General features: G+C 41.4%; 1 protein-coding gene across 3 annotated transcripts in view; it reads left to right on the forward strand.

Moving 5' to 3' along the window:
* The window catches only part of PARD3B (par-3 family cell polarity regulator beta), a 917,882-nt gene that overhangs the window by 750,207 nt on the left and 147,452 nt on the right, over positions 1-20,223 (forward strand). For 2 of the 3 annotated variants that reach the window (XM_059702877.1, XM_059702878.1), the window contains exon 20: positions 16,109-16,411. The exons of the other annotated variant lie outside the window; for it this stretch is intronic. In XM_059702877.1, coding sequence (XP_059558860.1) covers positions 16,109-16,411 — 303 coding nt within the window. The remainder of the gene's footprint in view (positions 1-16,108; positions 16,412-20,223) is intronic. 3 annotated transcript variants of the gene reach the window in all.

A 20,223-nucleotide genomic window follows, 5' to 3' on the forward strand; every position in this document is an offset into this window, starting at 1 on the left:
CCCCTGTGCATTTCACCAATGCAGGTCATATAGCAATTATTAAAAGTAGCTACTCTGTCTAGGGTTCAAAGTATAAAGGAAGAAGCTGGATGAACTGGGCAATGCTTTGTAGACACCCCTAGGGATGTGTGCATGTGAAATTGCTACTTCCCCCTCAGCTATGTCAGAAATGGAGGATTATTATTATTTACTAGAGGCCCGGTGCACAAAAATTTGTGCACTCGGGGGAAGGGGGGGTCCCCTCAGCCCAGCCTGTGCCCTCTCGCAGTCTGGGACCCCTCGGGAGATAACGACCTGCTGGCTTAGGCCTGCTCCTGGGTGGCAGAGGGCAGGCCCAATCCCTAGGTGCAGCCCCTGGTCGGGCTCAGAGCAGGGCTGATTGGGGAGTTGGGGTGCCGCCCCCTGTCACGCACAGAGCAGGGCCGATCAGGGGGTTGGGGCACCGTCACTGTCACACTCAGGGCAGGGCCGATGGGGAGGTTATGGCTCTACCCTGTCACACACAGAGCAGGTCCCGTGGGGCGGGGGGGAGAGGGTTGGGGCGCCGCACCCTGTCACACACAGAGCAAGGCCGATCAGGAGGTTGGGACGCCGCACCCTGTCACACACAGAGCCGCAGGGCGATCAGGGGGTTGGGGAGCTCCCCCTATCAGGCACAGATAAGGGCTGATCAGGGGGTTGGGGCGCCTTACCCTGTCACGAACAGAGCAGGGCGGATAGGGAGGTTGTGGCCCCGCCCCCTGTCATACACAGAGCCCCAGGGCGATCAAGGGGTTTGGGCGCTGCCCCCTGTCACAATGATCCCGGTGCCGGGAGGCCACTCGGCCCCGCTGATCCCGGTGCTGGGAGGCATATTACCCTTTTACTATATAGGATAGAGACCTGGTGCACGGGTGGGGGCTGGCTGAAGGGTGTCTTGGATCAGGGTGGGGGTCCCCACTTGGGTGCCTGGCCAGTCTGGATGAAGGGATGATGGCTGTTTGCATCTGGTCACACACCATTCATGGTGGGGGTCCCCACTGGGGTTCCTGGCCAGTCTGGGTGAGGGGCTGAGGGCTTTTTTCAGGCTGGCGGGTGACTGAAGCTCCCAACTGCTCCATTTTTTCTTTCTTTTTTTTTTTATTCTGGGACAGCTTTAGCTCTGAGGCTTGGCTCCAGCTCTTAGGCCTCCACTGCTGAAAGCAGGTATCTGGTTTGTTTGGGTTCTATAATCGAAACACTATCAACTCCAGCTCTGAGATCCCGGCTGGCTGAAAGCAGGTTTCTGGGGTTTTGTTTAGCTCCTATATTTGTAACAATGTTTCAAACTGCAAGCTCAGAGGCCGGCAAGGCAGGCGGGGAACATTGGAGTCCTCCGTCACTGAAGCAAGCAAGCCTCATGTTCGCTTCAAGCTGCCTGGCTGCCAGCCGCCATCTTGGCTGGCAGTTAATTTGCATATCACTCTGATTACCCAATGGGAAGGGTAGCGGACATACGGCTAATTACCATGTTTCTCTTTTATTAGGTAGGATTTAAAAATAGATATGTTTTTATTGATTTGAGGAGGGGGCATTGATCAGGTGCCTCCTGCATATCCCTTACTGGGGATTGAGCCCAAAACCTGGGCATGTGCCCTGACTGGGAATTGAACCAGCAACTTCTTGGTGCATGGGACGATGCCCAACCAACTGAGCTACACTAGCCAGGGCAGGATTGTTATTATTCTTGCCAACAATCTCTGTCACTTACGTGCCAGAGATTGAAAATCTGCTTTTAGTTATATTAATAGCTTTAGCTGTATTAAGTCATTTAGCCTTCTCCCTGTGAGGTAGATACTATTATATTTCTCATCTTACAGGTGACAGAGAGGTTCAATAATTTGCCCATGGTCTCAAAATTAGAATGAGACAGAACTCGGTTCCAAACCCAGGCTCTCTGGCTCCTTCTGCCACGCTGCTTCTCCATTTCTCAAACAGCAGAGTGCTGCATACCCTCCACTGTGGCTGGGCTATTGGAGAAAGGCCTTCTTCAGTGGAGCTGTAAGGTGCGGAGGCTGCCTCCTGTGCACATCTGAAGGCACAAGTCTACATGCAAATCTCCCTCATTAAAACCATAATTAATTTATGGAAAGTGAATTGTTATTATTTCAGGGACGAATGCATGTTGGAATATGCTGATTATTTTAATGAACCAAGGGGCTCTTCTGGGATACTTCCACTGTATATTTGCAAGCAGGTCGCTGTAGATTTTCTAAGAGAGGGGATAAAAAGACTGCTGCTTATTTGGAAGTTTCGCTTTATTGAAAATGCAAAAAAATACATGCACTCTATAACGAATCTGGGGCAATGATAGGCAGTATCTGTAGGAAGGCCCTGGCATCAGCTCTTTGAAACCCACAGTTCTTCTTCAGGGGGGTCATTTCTTGTGTCACAGATTCAGCTGCAGGACCACGTTGGGTAGATGTTGGGCCCACAATAAGGTCTCCAATATAATTGTTATGTTGACATTTAGAGCCATTCATTTAGGTTCCTTCTTCTATGTTCCACGGTAAACATATATTTTTATTTTTAATCTTTTAAGGACTCACAGTACAAAAACATCCAGAATTTGGCTTACTTTATCTGCTACAGAGTGTGAGGGTGGTTTCATTGCTTATATTTCTACATTGCAAGAAAGACACATGATATACCACCCTAGGCTCTGGAAGAAAATAGGCCAGGCCTAAATGCTTTTACTTACCAATTCCATTTCTTTATAATCTGTATTAGTTTTCTATTGCTGCTGTAACGAATTATCACAAACTTTGTGGCTTGAACAACACAGATTGCGTATCTTACAGTTCTCAAGCCACTATTCAGAAATCAATTTCATTGCGATAAAGACTAGTTGTAGGCTGGCTGATTCCTTCTGCAAACTCTAGGGAAGAATCCTTGTCCTTGCCTTTATTTGGCTGCCTCAACTCCAGCTCATGGCCTCTTCCTCTGTCTTCAAAGTACATCTCTCCCACTGTGTTTCCAGCCTCACATGGTCTTCTCTCTCAGGCTCTGCTTCCATCATATTTGCCAGTGCCAAGCACTGTGCTAGCTAGATATTGGAGTCATATCTATAGTCAGGGAAAAGGCTTACATTCCTGTAAACAGATCCATGGGAGAGATCAAGCCGTGTAGTGACAGAACTATAAGGAGAAGAAAATAGGATGAGATGACAGAGAGAAGGGACTGGGAAGGGTAACTGACATCACAGTGATGTGCCAGCCACAGGAAGCCCTGGAGGCAGAGGGTTGCAGACAGAAAGGGCCGCAAGTGCTAATCAAGCCCAAGGCATTGAAGATAAGTGATGGAAGTTTGATAACTAAGACCCAGTGGCATAAGCCAAAGTCATGGAGGGCTTGTGTCTGATGACATTGCCTCATGGGCCGGATGTTATCTAAATGTAAAAGACATGGAAGTTTTTTAAATAGAGTAGCAGTTAAACTTTCGTTCTTTAGGCGATCATCCAGACTGCAATCCTAAAGAGTGGATTCTCCCTGGAGGGAGATATCTAGCCACACCCTTCCTCCACTTAAAAAAAAAAAAAAAAAAAAAGTATGCTTCTTTATTGCTAATAGATGGAACCTAAATATCTAAATCTCAGGTAGTAATGAAGGGAATTAAGGGTGTTTTCCCCACATCTTAAAACTCAGACCACTACTATACCCTGCTAACCACATAAAAAACGTCAAACTCTCCCTTATTCCCAACACTTCACAGTCACATTGGGATTTTATGGTTCCAATAAGAGGTAAACCAAACCTCTTTTCAAATGTTAAGAGATTTCCTATATTAACTCTAAACATAACCTGGAGCAAAGAGCCACCAAGTGGACCAAGGAATAAGGAGCCAGTCAAATACTGGAATGCTGTGGTCAGAACTGAGAATGACAACTCAAAAGAATATGTCTGACATAATGTCTGTTGGTCATTGTGGAGGGACAAATGAGGATGATTGACATTAGAATCCCTAGTGTGAAAACCCATAAGCCCTCGTGTCAAATAAAAATCCTCGCTGCCATTCTCAAGACCATGTGCATGTAGCATATGTTCCTCAAATAGCTTCCCTCAAGCTACACCCAGGTGGAAACCAGTGATTATGGTTGAACATTGCTCCTTGTCAGCTATTGGAGCAGGAATGGGGTGATTCCTCCTAGTTGTCTGCTTACTTAATTGTCCAACAGCTCGTTGGCTGAGTCACTGTAGACACAGTGGGCGCCTCCTGGACTAGCTTGTTGGACCTCCTGCTGGCTGCATGGTGGGGATCATCTAAGGTGGTGGTTGGCTTTTCCTCATGTCCCATTCTTAGCATGTACATGTAGGAGGCCAGGTGTCCTCCTGGCGCCAGTTCATCTTAGATCTGAACCCCTATTAAGGAGGCCTTGTCACTCCCCTTTTGGAATTAGGAGGGGACTGAGTTTGCAGATGTGATGGGCAAGCCTGTGGTTCTTCCACCTGTCACTCCAATATCCCCTATCCTTGTAATGTAGCCCCGCACAGTTCTGAGTACATAATAAACAGTAAATGTTGGAACCTAAGAAACCAAATTGATTGACAGGGTCAGTTTTTTTGGCATGTGTCTAGACTTTTGAGAATAACCTATATCCGTGGTTGGCAAACTGCGGCTGTGAGCCACATGCGGCTCTTTGGCCCCTTGAGTGTGGCTCTTCCTAAGCCTTAGGAGTACCCTAATTAAGTTAATAACAATGTACCTATCTATATAGTTTAAGTTTAAAAAATTTGGCTCTCAAAAGAAATTTCAATCATTGTACTGTTGATATTTGGCTCTGTTGACTAATGAGTTTGCTGACCACTGATCTATATGGTTTCTCTAGGACAAAGTCACATCTTGAAAAGGCAAGAATAACAATCCTAACAAGCATTGCAGATAATACAGTGGTTCAGCACAATATTTTTGCTGTTTAAATAGTCTCATGTATAAATAGATCGGGGGGGGGGGGGGTGGGAGACTGCACTTTCTGCTTCTTTTAAAATGCTTGTGTAGATGTACCACAGTTTTTTAATTTACTCATCTCCTGATGGGCACTTAGGCTGTTTCCAGATCTTAGCTACTGTAAATTGTGCTGTTATGAACATAGGGGTGCATATATCCTTCCTGATTGGTGTTTCTGGTTTCTTGAGATATAGTTCTAGAAGTGGGATTGGGGGGGGGGGTCAACTGGGGGAAAAGGAGACAAATATAAAACTTTAAACAATAAAAAAAAATGCTTTATCCTGCAGGGCACGTGACTTTTCAGAATAAGAGAATCCCTCACATTGGGCTGGATGGAGATGTTAGGTGTACAGTGTGTGTTTATCCTGTCTCAGATACTTTCGTGGTTCCACACCTGGTGTGTCCAGGCCCTGTGGGGGTTGATAGTCCTTCCAGAACTCTTCCTAAAGCCAGAGTTCTTCCCAAGAAGACACCTGGCATTTACGGCTAAGAAAACAAAGGAAGTAGAGCCACATTTGCTGTGTGGATGTCCACTTTCCCTGTGCATCAGCACATTTTTAGGTGAAAAGCTTTTAGAGACAAAGATCAAAGACACGTCCAGGGGAGCACTGGCAGGTGTGAAATTCCAGGTGACAAATGGAAGGAAAAGAAGAGTTTGAAGGGAAAGGAAAGGAAATGTAGCTAGTTTCCTTTTATTCTCTGGATTCTTCCTGTTTCCTCCCCAGGAAGTTTATGTAGACGTTACAGTAACTCAAACAGTCAGCATTCGGGATTTATTCTCATTCTTTTCCATATGATGAAAACCAGTACCATGTCAACAGCCAGCCATTTATTTGTGTAGATATCACCCCAGGCCGGTCCTAGGATTGAAAAGCGCTGTATTTCAGATCATTTTAATACAGAAAACTTACTTTCCCCCTCTGCTTTCCACAGTGGATGCACAATAATGGGGGGGGAATTATAAAAAATAAATAAGGCTATTTTTTTGCTACATACAGATGTTACAACAATAAGGATAATGGACAAGAATAAAGCACATCAGTAACTTAGGAACTTTATTCAACCCGCAGAGCCCTCTCACGGGCAGCGTCTCCTGGCTCTTTCTTCAGTGCTAGGCCAGCAACCTGGACCTCATGTCTTCGCTGCCTAATGAGACCCTTGGTAGGGGCACCGTCGAGGGTGGCTGTGAGGGAGCCATGCATTATCAGAGAAGATAGCGAGCACTCTGTCATCTGTTCCCCTTGCCCCCTCTTTGGGGCTAATTTCCAGTGAAAACTAAAGGATGTTTACTAAGCACTTCTGAGAAATTTGTCCACATTATGAGAGAACAAATTACAGGAACTCAGCACATTAGCAATGGAGGCAGTGTAATGGGTCTGGGAAAGGTATACATTTAGGGAAAATGTAAATTGCAATAATAAGAGAGTCTTCACTGAATGGCAATTCTCTCCAAACGGTAGTGTTTAGTAGCAATGGGGAACTACTAGAGAATCTTGCCCTTTGACATAGTAAGAAATACAGCTAATAGGTGAGGATTGCAAATGACCGCCATGATTGTAGAATATGAAATGCACTCAGTGTCAAATAGGTAAAAACCGTTTGATGTGGGCAATTCGGTAGGAGCTGGACCAGGTGGGATATGGAAATCTTGTCTTGGCCACCCCACCTACACAAAGACATGGCGAGCCGCTCAGGTTTCTCCAGGATCAGAATGTCCTGAGACCACACCCGACCTCATAGGCTTCCCAGACTTGACTGCCTTAACCTGCTTCAATCAGCATCAGCATCACCCTTGCCCTATGCCATTTGACAAACCATGGACACAAATTCACGTACAATATTCCCAGTCAAGCACAATATCCGTAAGGCACAGCATTATTTGCTTATGCAAATCATGAAATGCTAGATGTGTGTCTGTGTGCAAAAAGAAAAACATGAAGAAAAGGTCTACTTAAAAGATTCAATTAATGGCATTAAAGAGTTTGCATGTCAGTACTGTAGAATGTAAGTTTTACTTTCCAGAAAATGTATTTATTACAGGATCAGTGATAGATTATCCCATCAATGTAGTTCCCTTAACCACATCAGGTCTAGATTAGGATAAGAAAAAATGCACAGGAAAAAAATATCATTTAGAAAATATTATAGATACCAAGGCAGGAATGAGTAAGTAGTGAAAAATATGAATGCATTTAAAATAGTCTTGTTGACAAATTGAAACATTGATCACAAATATTGCATGTGACTCGATAATAATAATAATAATAATAATAAACATAATAAAACAGCCAGAATTTTTCTTGACCAGGTATATTGCAGCATAAAGTGGCTTTTCATAAGAAAAAGCTGAAGAAACTAGGCCTGGTTGCTGGAACAAAGGATAATTGTAGTGACCTAATTGCAGCTTCTATTATAAAAGCAGAAATGATAGCAGGACAAATTATCTCCACTGTCAAAAAAGAAAGCTGTATAGCAGGTAGTTCGTAATGTCTTTTAATGATACTACCTCTTTTACCCCATAGCTCTCCCCTGAAAAGCCTTTCTGACCCCAACTACTGTCACCACTGCAGGTGGCAAATCATCTCTTCTACTATCTATTCATCTGTGTCTCTGCTGTTTGGGCTCACAGAGTAGCAACAAAGAGGATTCCAGTGGCTACATTTTCGTAGCCCTGGTCAAGTCAATCCGAACTACACTTCTGACACCTTCTGAGTGAGACAAATCAATCAAAGAAATAGTACACAAAACTAGCAACATTTTATAAAGTTTCTGAGGATAAAGTATAAAGTATGAAATGCGAATCAATCATTTTAAGTGGACTTATAAAAGGCAAATGACAAACAGAAAAAATATATGCAATTTATTTCACAGATAAAGTGCTAATATTGCTGCTACACAAAGGTCTTTGAAAAATCGAGGGGGGGAAATGACAATCTCATAGAAAAATCAGCAAAAGATAGGGATACCTCGCAGAAGAGGAAATGAAAATGGCCCTTAAACATATGAAAAGATACTCAGCATCACATAATAAGAGACAGGCTAATTAAAACTTCACTGAAATATTACTTCTCACTTATGTTTATCAAACATCTCAAAGTTCGACAATATATTCTGTTGGTGAGACTGCAGAGAAATAGGCATCCTTCTACATTGCAGGTGGTAATGCAAAATAGATCAATTATGGAAGGAAATTTGTCATAATCTAGGAATATTATATGTGACTTCTCTTTGACCCAGCAATCCTACTTCTGTGAATTCATCTGAAAACCACAATGGCAAAAATGTGGACTGACTTTTGCATAAGATTTGTCATTACAGCATTATTTGTAATTGGAAATACCCAAATGTCCAAGAACATGGGACTCATTGGAACAAAAGCTTGTTCACACAGTAGACTACTATGAAACTTCTTTTTTAAATGAGAAAGATCTCTTTTCACTAACATGCAGTTTTTTCTGGATACTGGTATAGGGAAATCAAAGTATAGGGGGGAAATATGGACCTACTTTTGGGGACCAATGTTCAACCCACTGCAGTACTCTTCTCCCCAAAATAGTTGAACCTGAATGTAACTGAGCCTCTAGCTGCCTAATACAGTAGCCGCTGGTCCTATGTAGCTATTTAGATTTAAAATAATTAAGTTTTAAAATGTGTACCTTAGTTACACTGGCCACATGTCAAGTATGAGACAGGCCACATACAGATTTCCCTCATCACAGGAAGACCTGTTGGGCAGTGCTGCTCTAGAACTGCCTTTCATAAACAGGAAGTGTGTGTGGGGGGCAGGGGGGGGGGCGGAATGGAGAAATAAATTAAATCACATCATGAAGAAGCACGTGGGACCACTTATAGGAAAATCTGCCTGGTCTCTACAATTCAATGGCATGGAAAATTAAAAAAAAAAAAAAAAAACACGAAAAGGAAAAAGAGTATGGTTCTATATAGGAAATGAGGCTGAAAAGACATAAGCAAATTTAATGTGTGATTAGCTTTTGGAGCCAAATCCAAATAAATCCACTGGGAAAGAGACGTTTTTAGGCACCTGGGGACATTTGTTTATAAACTAGGTATTAGCTGACATTAAAAACGTTGTTCTTTTTTTTATATAATATATTTTTACGGATTTCAGAGAGGAAAGAAGAGGGGGAGAGAGATGGAAACATCAGTGATGAGAGAGAATCATTGATGGGCTGCCTCCTGCACACCCCCTACTGGGGATCGAGCCCGCAACCCTGGCATGTGCCCTTGACCTGAATCAAACCCAGGATCCTTCAGTCCACAGGCTGAAGCTCTATCCACTGAGCCAAACCAGCTAGGGCCATTGTTCATTTTTAAGTGAGATGATGGCATTGTTGTTATGTAATAAAATGTGGTGGTTTTTTTACATACCTCTCTGAGAGTAAAAGCCAAAATCTTTACCCTGGACTTCAAGGCCCCGTAGGATCTAGGCCCCCATTCCCACTTTGGCCATCAAACTCCTCGCTCTCTCACTCTGGCCTCTGCTGTTTTGGGCACTTGCCAGCCTCAGGACTGTTACACCTGTTACCCGCTCTGCCTAAAGTACTCTCCCCCAGCTAGCAACACAGTTCCATCCTCTTATTCTTCAAGGCTTTAATTCAATATTCTCAGGGGTGCCTTTTCCTATCACATATTTATTTATTTTTTTTTAAATTAAATCTTTATTGTTCAGATTATTACATTTGTTCCTCTTTTTTCCCCCCCATAACTCCCCTCCTCCCAGTTCCCGCCCCACCCTCCGCCCTCACTCCCCACCCACTGTCCTCATCCATAGGTGCACGATTTTTGTCCAGTCTCTTCCCGAATCTCCCACACCCCTTTCCCCCGCAAGAATAGTCAGTCCATTCCCTTTCTATGTCCCGGATTCTATTATAATCACCAGTTCATTCTGTTCATCAGATTATTTATTCACTTGATTCTTAGATTCACTTGTTGATAGATGCATATTTGTTGTTCATAATTTGTATCTTTACCTTTTTCTTCCTGTTCCTCTTCTTAAAGGATACCTTTCAGCATTTCATATAATCCTGGTTTGGTGGTGATGAACTCCTTTAGCTTTTCCTTATCTGTGAAGCTCTTTATCTGACCTTCAATTCTGAATGATAGCTTTGCTGGATAAAGTAATCTTGGTTGTAGGTTCTTGGTATTCATCACTTTGAATATTTCTTGCCATTCCCTTCTGGCCTGCAAAGTTTCTGTTGAGAAATCAGCTGACAGTCGTATGGGTATTCCCTTGTAGGTAACTCGGTTTCTTTCTCTTGCTGCTTTTAAGATTCTCTCTTTGTCTTTTGCTCTTGGCATTTTAATTATGATGTGTCTTGGTGTGGTCCTCTTTGGATTCCTTTTGTTTGGGGTTCTCCACGCTTCTTGGACCTGTAAGTCCATTTCTTTCACCAGGTGGGGGAAGTTTTCTGTCATTATTTCTTCAAATAGGTTTTCAATATCTTGGTCTCTCTCATCTTCTGGCACCCCTATAATTCTGATGTTGGTACGCTTGAAGCTGTCCCAGAGGCTCCTTACACTATCCTCGCATTTTTGGATTCTTTTTTCATTTTGCTTTTCCGGTTGGGTGTTTTTTGCTTCCTCGCATTTCAAATCATTGACTTGATTCTTGCGCTCCTCTGGTCTGCTGTCGGGAGTCTGTATAATATTCGTTATTTCAGTCCGTGTATGCTTAATTTCTAGTTGGTTCCCCAATATAACATCGAGGGTCTCATTAGTTTTCTTGTAGATCTCATTAAGTTTATCGGCGCCTTCTAAACAGTTCTTGAGAGACCTTAAAAGTGTGGTTCTGAACTCTATGTCTTCCTTTGACAATTTTGTCCTGTTTCTTTGTCTCCGCATTTTGTTATGCTTCCTTGGTGCACCCCCTAGTGGTCTTTGTTCGCAGTCTTATAGTTAAATCTTGATTGTTGTAGCTAATTCCAGGGAGGGTTTGACCTCCAGGCCAAGTGGCTATGAGAATCAGCTGTGTCAGCAGTGAGAGAACTTCTGTCCTCTAGGGAGGTGCTAATTTAGCCTTTGCCTGAGGCTATCCAGCAAATGCCTCTGTGCAGGGCTTGGGCAGGGCAGGTCGCACAGGATCAACAGGGTGGGCCGGAGAGAGCAGTTATGGCGGCTCTCAGTCCTGTCCCCAGGGGCTCTGCCTCTCTGAGTCCCAGCACCCGCTGCAAAGCTGGGAGAGAAAGCTGCACTCGCTCTGACCAAAGCCAGACAGTCCCGCTTCTCCGGCCTGAGTCTGGGTCCCTAAAGGCTCGCCTGTATCTGGAGCTCAGAGTCTGCGACTCCCTCCTGATTGAAAACGCCAACCGCGCCCTCCGCAGCCAGCCCGCTCCGCGCACTCCGCACCTCAGAATTTGACTTCAGCACTGCGCCTCCTCTGAGTGTCCGTATGCGTTTCTCTTTCCTCCTAGTTGTAGGACTTCCACTCAGCCAGTGTCCCTGTGGTTCTGGGTGATGTCCCTTCCGTCTTTTAGTTTTACTTTTGAAGTAGTTGTTCAAAGCAGCAAACTCCGGCGTTAACCTATGCCGCCATCTTGGTTCTCCCTATCACATATTTAAAAGTATAACCCTCCCACTCCACCCACAACCATCCCAATACCTTCCCCTGTTTATTTCTCCTCTATAACAGTTACTACCATCTAACATCATTTTTTTTTATTGTACTTAGTTACTTTGTTGTCCATTACTGCCTCCCCTCACTAGAATTTAAATTCTATAAGGGCAAGGATTTGTATGCACTGTTGAATCTTCAGTATCAAGAACAAACTAAAACATGTAGATGCTCAATAAATATTTGTTGAACGATAAATGCAGAATCTTGTAATTGACTTAAACAAGTTACCCAGTATTTAGAAGATGTGTTTATGGATTAATAAGAATGATATGTATTTATCAAAATCAATATCTGGCTTGTAAATTAGTACTTGGAAAGTGTTTAGATTGCCTGAAAAAAAAGGGCTGTGTTTCCTTAAGCAATTTAAATTATTTCCCAGCAATCACACTCATTCTGTTAATTTATGATAATTATTTTTAGGTGATATATTTTAAAGGAGAATTATATTTAAGTACATTTATAATAAATTATTCCAAGTATTTTAGATTTTATCACATGGATTTAAGGGTATATACAGAGTGGGGACAAAAGTAGGCTAAGTTTGTTAATACAAAAATAATACAATAATTAATAAATAATAATATAAGAATAAACTGTTTCACAACTATAAACATACCTTTGCCCCACCCTGTACATAGCATAATTGGCATTTTTAAATTTAATTTTCATTTTTTCTTTTGTGTTGCTTACTTGAAGTATAATTTACATACAGTGAAATGTTCAGGTCTTAACTAAGGAGAAGACTATCCCTGTTCTATTTTGATGAATGTATATCAAGGTGGAGAATTTTCCTTTCACGCGAGAATGTCCCCTCATGCCCTTTCTCCCTGAGTGGAGCCCTGCCATGAAGCACCTGATTTGATTTCAGTCCCCATGAGGTTGTTTTTGCCTGATTTGGAGTTTCTTATCATTGGAAGCATGTAGTAAGTTCTTTTGTTATGTCCAGCTTCTTTCGCTAAGCATAAGAATTTTGAGATTCATCCTTATGGTTGAGTATTTCAGGAGTTTATTTTGTGTTATTGATCATTTATAGGCTGTTATATGAACATTCCATTGCTTGCTTATCCATTCTCCTAAGGATGGACATCTCAATGATTTCCATTTCTTGTTATGATCAATAAAGCTGCTACCTCAGCAATTTTTGTGGATGTATGTAGTTATTTATCTTGTAGGAGTACCTGGGAGGTAAATTGTCTCTCATGACTTCAGTGCCGGTGTAGTGTGATAAGAAACTCCCAGACGTTTCTCCAAAGGGATTATGCCATCACAGTGCACGAGAATTCGGGATGGTCCACAGCCTCTCCAGCACTCAATGTTATCCTTCTCTTTCATTTTAGTAAGAGTATCTCACTGTGGTTTTAATTGGCATTTCCCTGATGACTTACTGTACAATGTTAAACAGACTTCCTTTGCTTATTGGGCATGTCTAGATCTTCTTTGGTGTTGTGTCTGTTTAAGTATTTTGCCCAGTTTTAATTGGGTCATTTTGCAAATATTTTCTCTCATTTGCCTGTCCTTTTTCTTTTTATTCTATTTCTTTTCTTAAAATTTTTATTGAGTTTATTGGGCTGACAGTGGTTAATAAAATTATATAGGTTTCAAGTGTACAATTATATAATACATCATCTGTATATTGTATTGTGTGTTCACCATTTAAAGTCATCTGTTTCCATCACCATTTATTCCCCCTCTACCTTCTCCTGCCTCCCCTACCCCCTTCCCTCTGGTAATCACCATATTATTATCTGTGTCTGTGAGATTTTTTTTTTTTTTTGCTTAATCTTGCCACCTTTTCCAACCAGCACTTGAAATGTGGTTTGTGAAGTCAAAAAACTGAGTTTTAAATTTTATTTAATGGTAATTTGTTCCCATTTAAATTTATATAGAATCATATGGTTAATGATCACCGTACTGGACAATACAGATGTAGGCAATATAAAACCTAAACACTAGATTGCAACTAAAGAAATTGAATCAGAAGAGGATATCCAAGAGGTGTAATGAAAAAAAAGAAACAATGTTTTTATAGGGGAAAAGGGAAAAAGGAGATTTAAACAATTTAAGGGCAGAGTACTGGGGAGAATGGGGAAACTGATGGTACCACTCAATAAAAAGGCTATATTATCCAGGACTATTTTGAAAAATTGATATTTTTACAGCTTGAGTTCCCAGTGATAAGGAGACCTCCAAGGGGAAATGACTATAAACAATTAGAATTCTTACACTGAATTGGAGCAGGAGGTCCATACTCCCCTTTGCAAACATTGCCTTTTCCTCTGCCTCCTGGATAGACCCTCATATGTGGCATAATAATGTTGGTTCAGAGAAATTTCTGTTTCACATACTGAGGGATTAACATGAAATTAGTTACTGCAACACTTAGTGGTACCGAGAGGATCAAGGAGAAATTTTGTTTTGTTTTAGAAAGGAAAAATACAAGATAAAATATTGCTTGAGTACTTTTCACCCAAGAATCTCTGCATGCTCATATTAATGAGCAAGCCTCAAAGAAAGAGCAGTGATAAAATAAGGAACACAGATACTAGTGTTCTATTCCTGTGATATTAAAAAACCAAGCTTGGTGTTTTTCTCTTTCATTAATGCACAAGTGTAGCCCGACGTGGCAGCCATGAGATGCTCATCTTTCTGCTGAATGACTCCTCTTGAAGGCATCCCACTTAGGAGGGATGGTAACCACACAGAACCCCACCCCTAACTTTATTGATGTCCTGCACTCTATTTGCAAGGAAATCCATCCCTATCATCCCAGGGCAGCAAGCATTCTCTGATAATCCAGTTGGCACTGTCCCTGGGAAGATTGTTTTGTTGCAGCTTATCTCCGTTATCAAAAAATTATTCAAAACAAACATCCATGAATCTAGGGCTAACATGCATTGAAAGAGGATAGACAGGGCCTCTTAACAGGTACCCTGCTGAGTAATCTTCCTTTTATCTTCATTCAAAATCCCTTGGAGATTCTAACTCCTCTTTGCAAAAATATGAATTCTCCTAATTATTTATATGCAGTGTATGGTACACGATTTGACCTAGTCCAAAGAGAGATGCAGTAAAGTATTCTGACATTTATTTTCATCTGTTGTGACTTGAGGATAGATGCTGGTTTTTTATCCTGTCCCTTCTTCATATTTTTTTTCTCCTTTCCTCCTCTCTACTAAAAAAAAAAAAAAAAAAAAAAAAAAGCCATTCTGCCTAAAGAGAAAATACCTTGAAAGACCATGGCTTTTAAAGATTTTTACAAAGAGTTTGATGTTCAGTAAAATAAAGCTAGCTGCAATGTGCAAAAACAGCTGTTTTTATTTGAAGAGAATATATTGAGAGAGTTCAGTTTTTGTTTTCCCTCATCTATGCCTTCGATATATATCTCCAGGCAAATATAGATCTTTTGCTTCTAGCCCACAGCCCTCTCGTATTCTCTGAGCCCAGGACTCCGGATTTGTCACCATCCTTTCTTGAGAGTCTCTTTCATCACCTTACTTCTCTCGTCCTGTACACAATACACCTTGCTGGCCCAGTGATGTGTAAGGTTACGTTCTCTCCTCATTAGCGCTGAAAGCCTCCTGACACCATCAGATCACCATTGTCCTATAAGATTCACAGTGACCTTTCCATTTTAACACCTAACTGGGAATTTAGGAGAGCTGATCTAACACTTTCCAGATTAAATGTCAAATGCTCAAAATTCTGATGGATTTGGAATCCACCTAAGTATACTGTTCTGCTCCCATTCCCAGTAGTCTACACAGTACACTGATCAGCAGTAATATCATTTTAGGTTTTAGCGCTGTGGAGTTGTGCCAGTAGTAGTGTTTAATTCATTTATATGTGCCAATTCATCTCTGTCAGGAGTCTATTAATTTCTTCACTATTTTACTCTATCCCTAGTTCCTATGTAATGAGACATAATGATCCCCATTTATGTAACCAAAAAAACTTAGAGTCTCTGATAAATTACATCTGATCCCACTGCTCTTAGTAACCAGAAAGCCTCTTTATTTATTTTTCATATTCAAATCAATTTTTACAAACTCTTTTCTTTAGAAGAATACACTGGAACTCTAGGTGCCAAATAGTGACATCATAGACAAAGTATGAGATTCTGATGGACTGTTTAACATGCATCCCTGTTCCAAGGCCGGCTTCCATAGTATCACATCAAAGATATACTGTTCCCATGAGCACATCCCACTTATAGGAAAGGAATGTTAATGAAAATTAGCCTGACTCCGTAATCATCCCAGACATCAGTGGGCAAGATATCAAAGTACCTACAGCATTGCTATAATAGCAAAGACTCCTTAACAAATAAAGGCCATAGATATAAAATTAATCCCATGGACTATGCTATTTGCATTTCTCTATGGTGTGGTCTTGAGTATACAGGTAAGTGACAGCTAAGTGGCCGACTAGGAGGAACTAGCAGAGTCAGAAGAGTGTATCATTGTACTAGCATATAAACTCACAGATGTCTGTTACCTGTTCTACATTTTTCAGGATTGGAGCAAAACATCAGGAGCTAAGGGAAAAACAGGCAAGAGGTCTTGTTGATTATGCTACTGGTACAATTGGATCACTGCATGATATGGACGATGATGAAATGGATCCCAATTATGCCAGGGTGAACCACTTCCGGGAACCATGTGCATCAGCAAATGTCTATAGGTCTCCGTCTCCCCCTCGGGCTGGACCACTGGTTTATCCTCGCGATGGCCGTCCACTCTCTCCAGAGAGAGACCATTTAGAGGGTCTCTATGCCAAGGTCAACAAGCCATACCATCCACCGGTGCCAGTTGACAGGTAATGTAATTTATTGAAAGATGAATGTAGTTTTAACTTAATAAGTTTGAAATTATCTCTACTTCTGAAGCATATAAAAACACATCCTTCAATATATTAAAACTGAAATGACACAGTACCCTTGACAAGTGCTATGCTTTGACCTACCTGTAAGGTATTGGCTATCAAAAATAAAACAATAGCCCATTATAAGGTGACATGAATGAGTAGTAGAAGTTGAGTTCATGGTACAACAGGGAGTGATTTTTGAAGGAATATGGTGAACACTTTCAGCTAAAAACCCTACTGTGAAAGTCTTATTGAAAAGAGATGAGGAGTCTTAGGTGAGAATGATGACTTATAAGAAGGCATAACTGAGGTGGAATCATAGATTACTGCAGAGGTGCAGAGGGTTTTGAAAAGCAAGATTGAGATTTTATACTCATGTGATTCTGTACAGATATTCATGGCTGATCAACAGTAGGAAAGGAGAACATCTTGGCAATAGGAGTTTGATGAAATAGAAAAAGATAAGAGGTGACAAGGCCAAGTATCTTTAGGTATAGCAGCTAAGGCAAGAGATAATAGGACCATCCGTCACACAATTGAAGTAGGTAGGAAACAAGATGATTCCAGCTCCACCTCCTGCCAAAAGCAAAATGCTTCATCTCTTGAAAGGCTGATATAAGAGCGTGTTAGTCCATATACATTGTTAGGTGACCCTTAGAATTACACAGGCAGGGAATGAGTTGACTGACCTTGGTTTAATCTGGCTGCAGCTTGAAGTCTGGAGGGAGGAGGTGAAGCGGGGAGGGTGGCAGACACAAAGAGCTCTCATTCTAGATGGAGAAAAAGAAAAAGACTTGTTTTCCAGGTTCCTTTTGGTCCTGACAACCACCCAGTCCCTATTAGTAACCAGCTTTTGTGTGGGAGCATGATATATTGCGTATGTTTACCGGTTACATTTCCCCAGCTGTGGGATATTATGCACTTTCAATTAGGTTGGGGAGAGGTAGGGAAATCATGGCATTTTTATGCAGACTGTAAAGTGTAGCTTCACAAGACTGATTACCTTTCAGAGCCTTTCCAATAACCAAGTGGGAAGGAAGGAGCAATTTTTAATCCTTACTGTCAAGCTTCCAGGTTGATAGTATTAAAGAAAGACGGTCAAGTTTTTCTTTGGGATAAAATGAAAATATAAATTTTTATGACTGTGTGAGACCGCCATAATAACTAAACTGTGCATTCAAACAACTGATTAAAAGTTGGTCTTTTTCTCCCAAGTCTTTATTTTGGGTTTCATTTTTGTCATATAAATAACAATACCAAGCAAGAGTCTTTTCTGGCCCAGACCATAGTAAACCTTACTTTCTCCAAATCAGATAGGTCTTCATAGTGATCCCCTTTCCATGTGTCCACTGCTAGAATCCCAGCACAGAGCTCTTTTTAGGAACTTTAAAAGCCAGTATTCCTTAACCCTAATTCCAAGAAAATATATGTGAAGCATTCTGTTGAAAAATCGTTTACTTGTCAAAAGCTATGGAGAATTCTGGATTAAGTAATACTGAACAAGTTTCCTTACGGTGGTCTTTTTATCTCTAATATACTCATGTGCAATGTAAGTCTCTAAGAGGAGCACAAAACACTCAGCACTTATCACTCCCCAAACTGTTGTCACCTAATGCTTACTTCCCCCCAGATCTTGAGGTTATTCTTTGGGGCACTAGGAGACACTATCCTGAAGCTAATTTGCACCCATGTAGATTTGACCAGGAAAAAAATTTCTTAGGATAATCATAACTGGAGACCCAATAGAATGATGTCAGAAAAAATATGCAGTTTACTGCCCAGCCCAGACATGTGTACAAGCAATAGTCTTTCCTTTGACCCTGACCTCTTTGTATTAACAATTTGTACACCATACTAGTAAGTATCTATAGACGCAAGCGACAGACCTTTTTTAATTAAATTCAAAATATTGTGGCAGTTAACTGATTAATCAGTGATCTAAAGTTCTTTCAGTGGAGTTTCAGACAGGTGCCATATTTTTGGATAAGAGATCAAAGTGTGATTCTTTATACTCTGAATTACTTTATTCTGTCCTTATCTTTAATTATATTTAATGATTGCTCTACTCCTTGTTCTTTAAGTTTTCAAGCAAGCAGTTTTTGTGTTGGCACATAATAAGCATTCATAATGTTAGCTATTACCATTATCATTGTTATTATTACTGTCCTTTATCAATGACATTATGAACTTTCCTGATATGCCAGGGACCAGGTGAGTCTAAGAAGATAGTTGCTGTGGGATCCTCCCTAACAGTGTCCATAATTGAGAACTATGAGTTCTAAACCTACTATATGTACAACTAAAAGCACATCATTCATTTGTCATCTGTTCAATCTTTCACTCTTTCAATAAATATTTCATTGCTACCTACTGTATTCTAGCTACTTTAGAAAGCTCTAAGGAAGATACAAAGATAACTAAGATAAGGTTCCAGTCCAGAGGAGGTTATATTCCAATTATTTTGCATGCGTTTGTGCCACTATATGAAACAAACCTCTATTGTCCATATATCTTTATATCACAGGGATATATCATATGAGTATGTCCCACAGTGGCTTCTTAATAGAGGCAACATCTGCCTCTTATCTCTGCTTCTCAAGGGTTGGCCCTGAACTTTCAGCTCTTCTAAGAAAAGCTTGGCTTATAAAGAATTCATCTGTAAATGATGGTAGTTAAAAAAAATCCTTATCACTATAACAGAATCATAGGCCTGGATTCTCACAGTGCTCATCCTTCCAGGATGTGAACATAGCATGGGCTAAGTCCTGTCCCAAAAGCCTGACAACTGCTTAGGGTTTACAATATGTTAGTCTCCATGGCAGTAGCAGCAGCTCAAGGGCTTCCACAGTGTATGAACCCTAAAGCTTTATGTTTGAATGAGTTCAGATTAGTCCCACAAAGGGGAATAGAAGTGGTGGCACTTGATGTGGTTGCAATTCGTTCACATGATTATTTAGCATCTTGGTTGATCACACAGTGTATAAGTTAAAATGTTTTGGGGTGTTAATTCCCCAAAATATATGTATTTGATTCTGAATGATATTCGAGGTATCATATGTATTATAAAACATACTAGAGGCTCGGTGCACAAAATTCGTACACTTGGGGGGGGCGCTCCCTCAGCCCGGCCTGCACCCTCTTGCAGTCCGGGAGCCCTTGGGGGATCCTTAGTGCAGCTGTGGAGGCGGGGAGGCTCCCACTGCCGCCGCTGCACTCTCCAGCTGTGAGCCTGGCTTCTGGCTGAGCAATGCTCCCCCTGTGGGAGCACACTGACCACCAAGGGGCAGCTCCTGTGTTGAGTGTCTGCCCCCTGGTGATCAGTGCACGTCATAGCGACCGGTCGTTCCTCTGGTCGTTCTGCCATTCAGTCGGTTTGCATATTAGCCTTTTATTATATAGGATAGAAAATATAAAAATTAACAAAAGAATGAAAAGATTTTAAATTAATAAGTAATAACTCTAATATTTTCTTCCTCCCTTCAACTGGGATGCACACAGCCCATTTTGGAGACCACTGGTCTCAACTCCAGGACCCCAGGGAGCAGGGACCTTGCCTGCTTTTGCTCACCATTATCTCCTTACAGAACAATCTATATTCAATAAATAATTAATTAATGCTTTGACAGAATCTTAGAGTTGAATGGGACCTTAGATGGTCAGGTCTCATGTCCCATCCAGCAGAGGCATCTTCTCCACAAAATCCCTCACAGGATGTCACTTGACCATACATTCCAGTGACAAGAATTCATGAGGCATCCTTTTCC

The sequence above is a fragment of the Myotis daubentonii genome, chromosome 7 (assembly GCF_963259705.1).
Source record: "Myotis daubentonii chromosome 7, mMyoDau2.1, whole genome shotgun sequence".
Lineage (NCBI taxonomy): Eukaryota > Metazoa > Chordata > Mammalia > Chiroptera > Vespertilionidae > Myotis > Myotis daubentonii.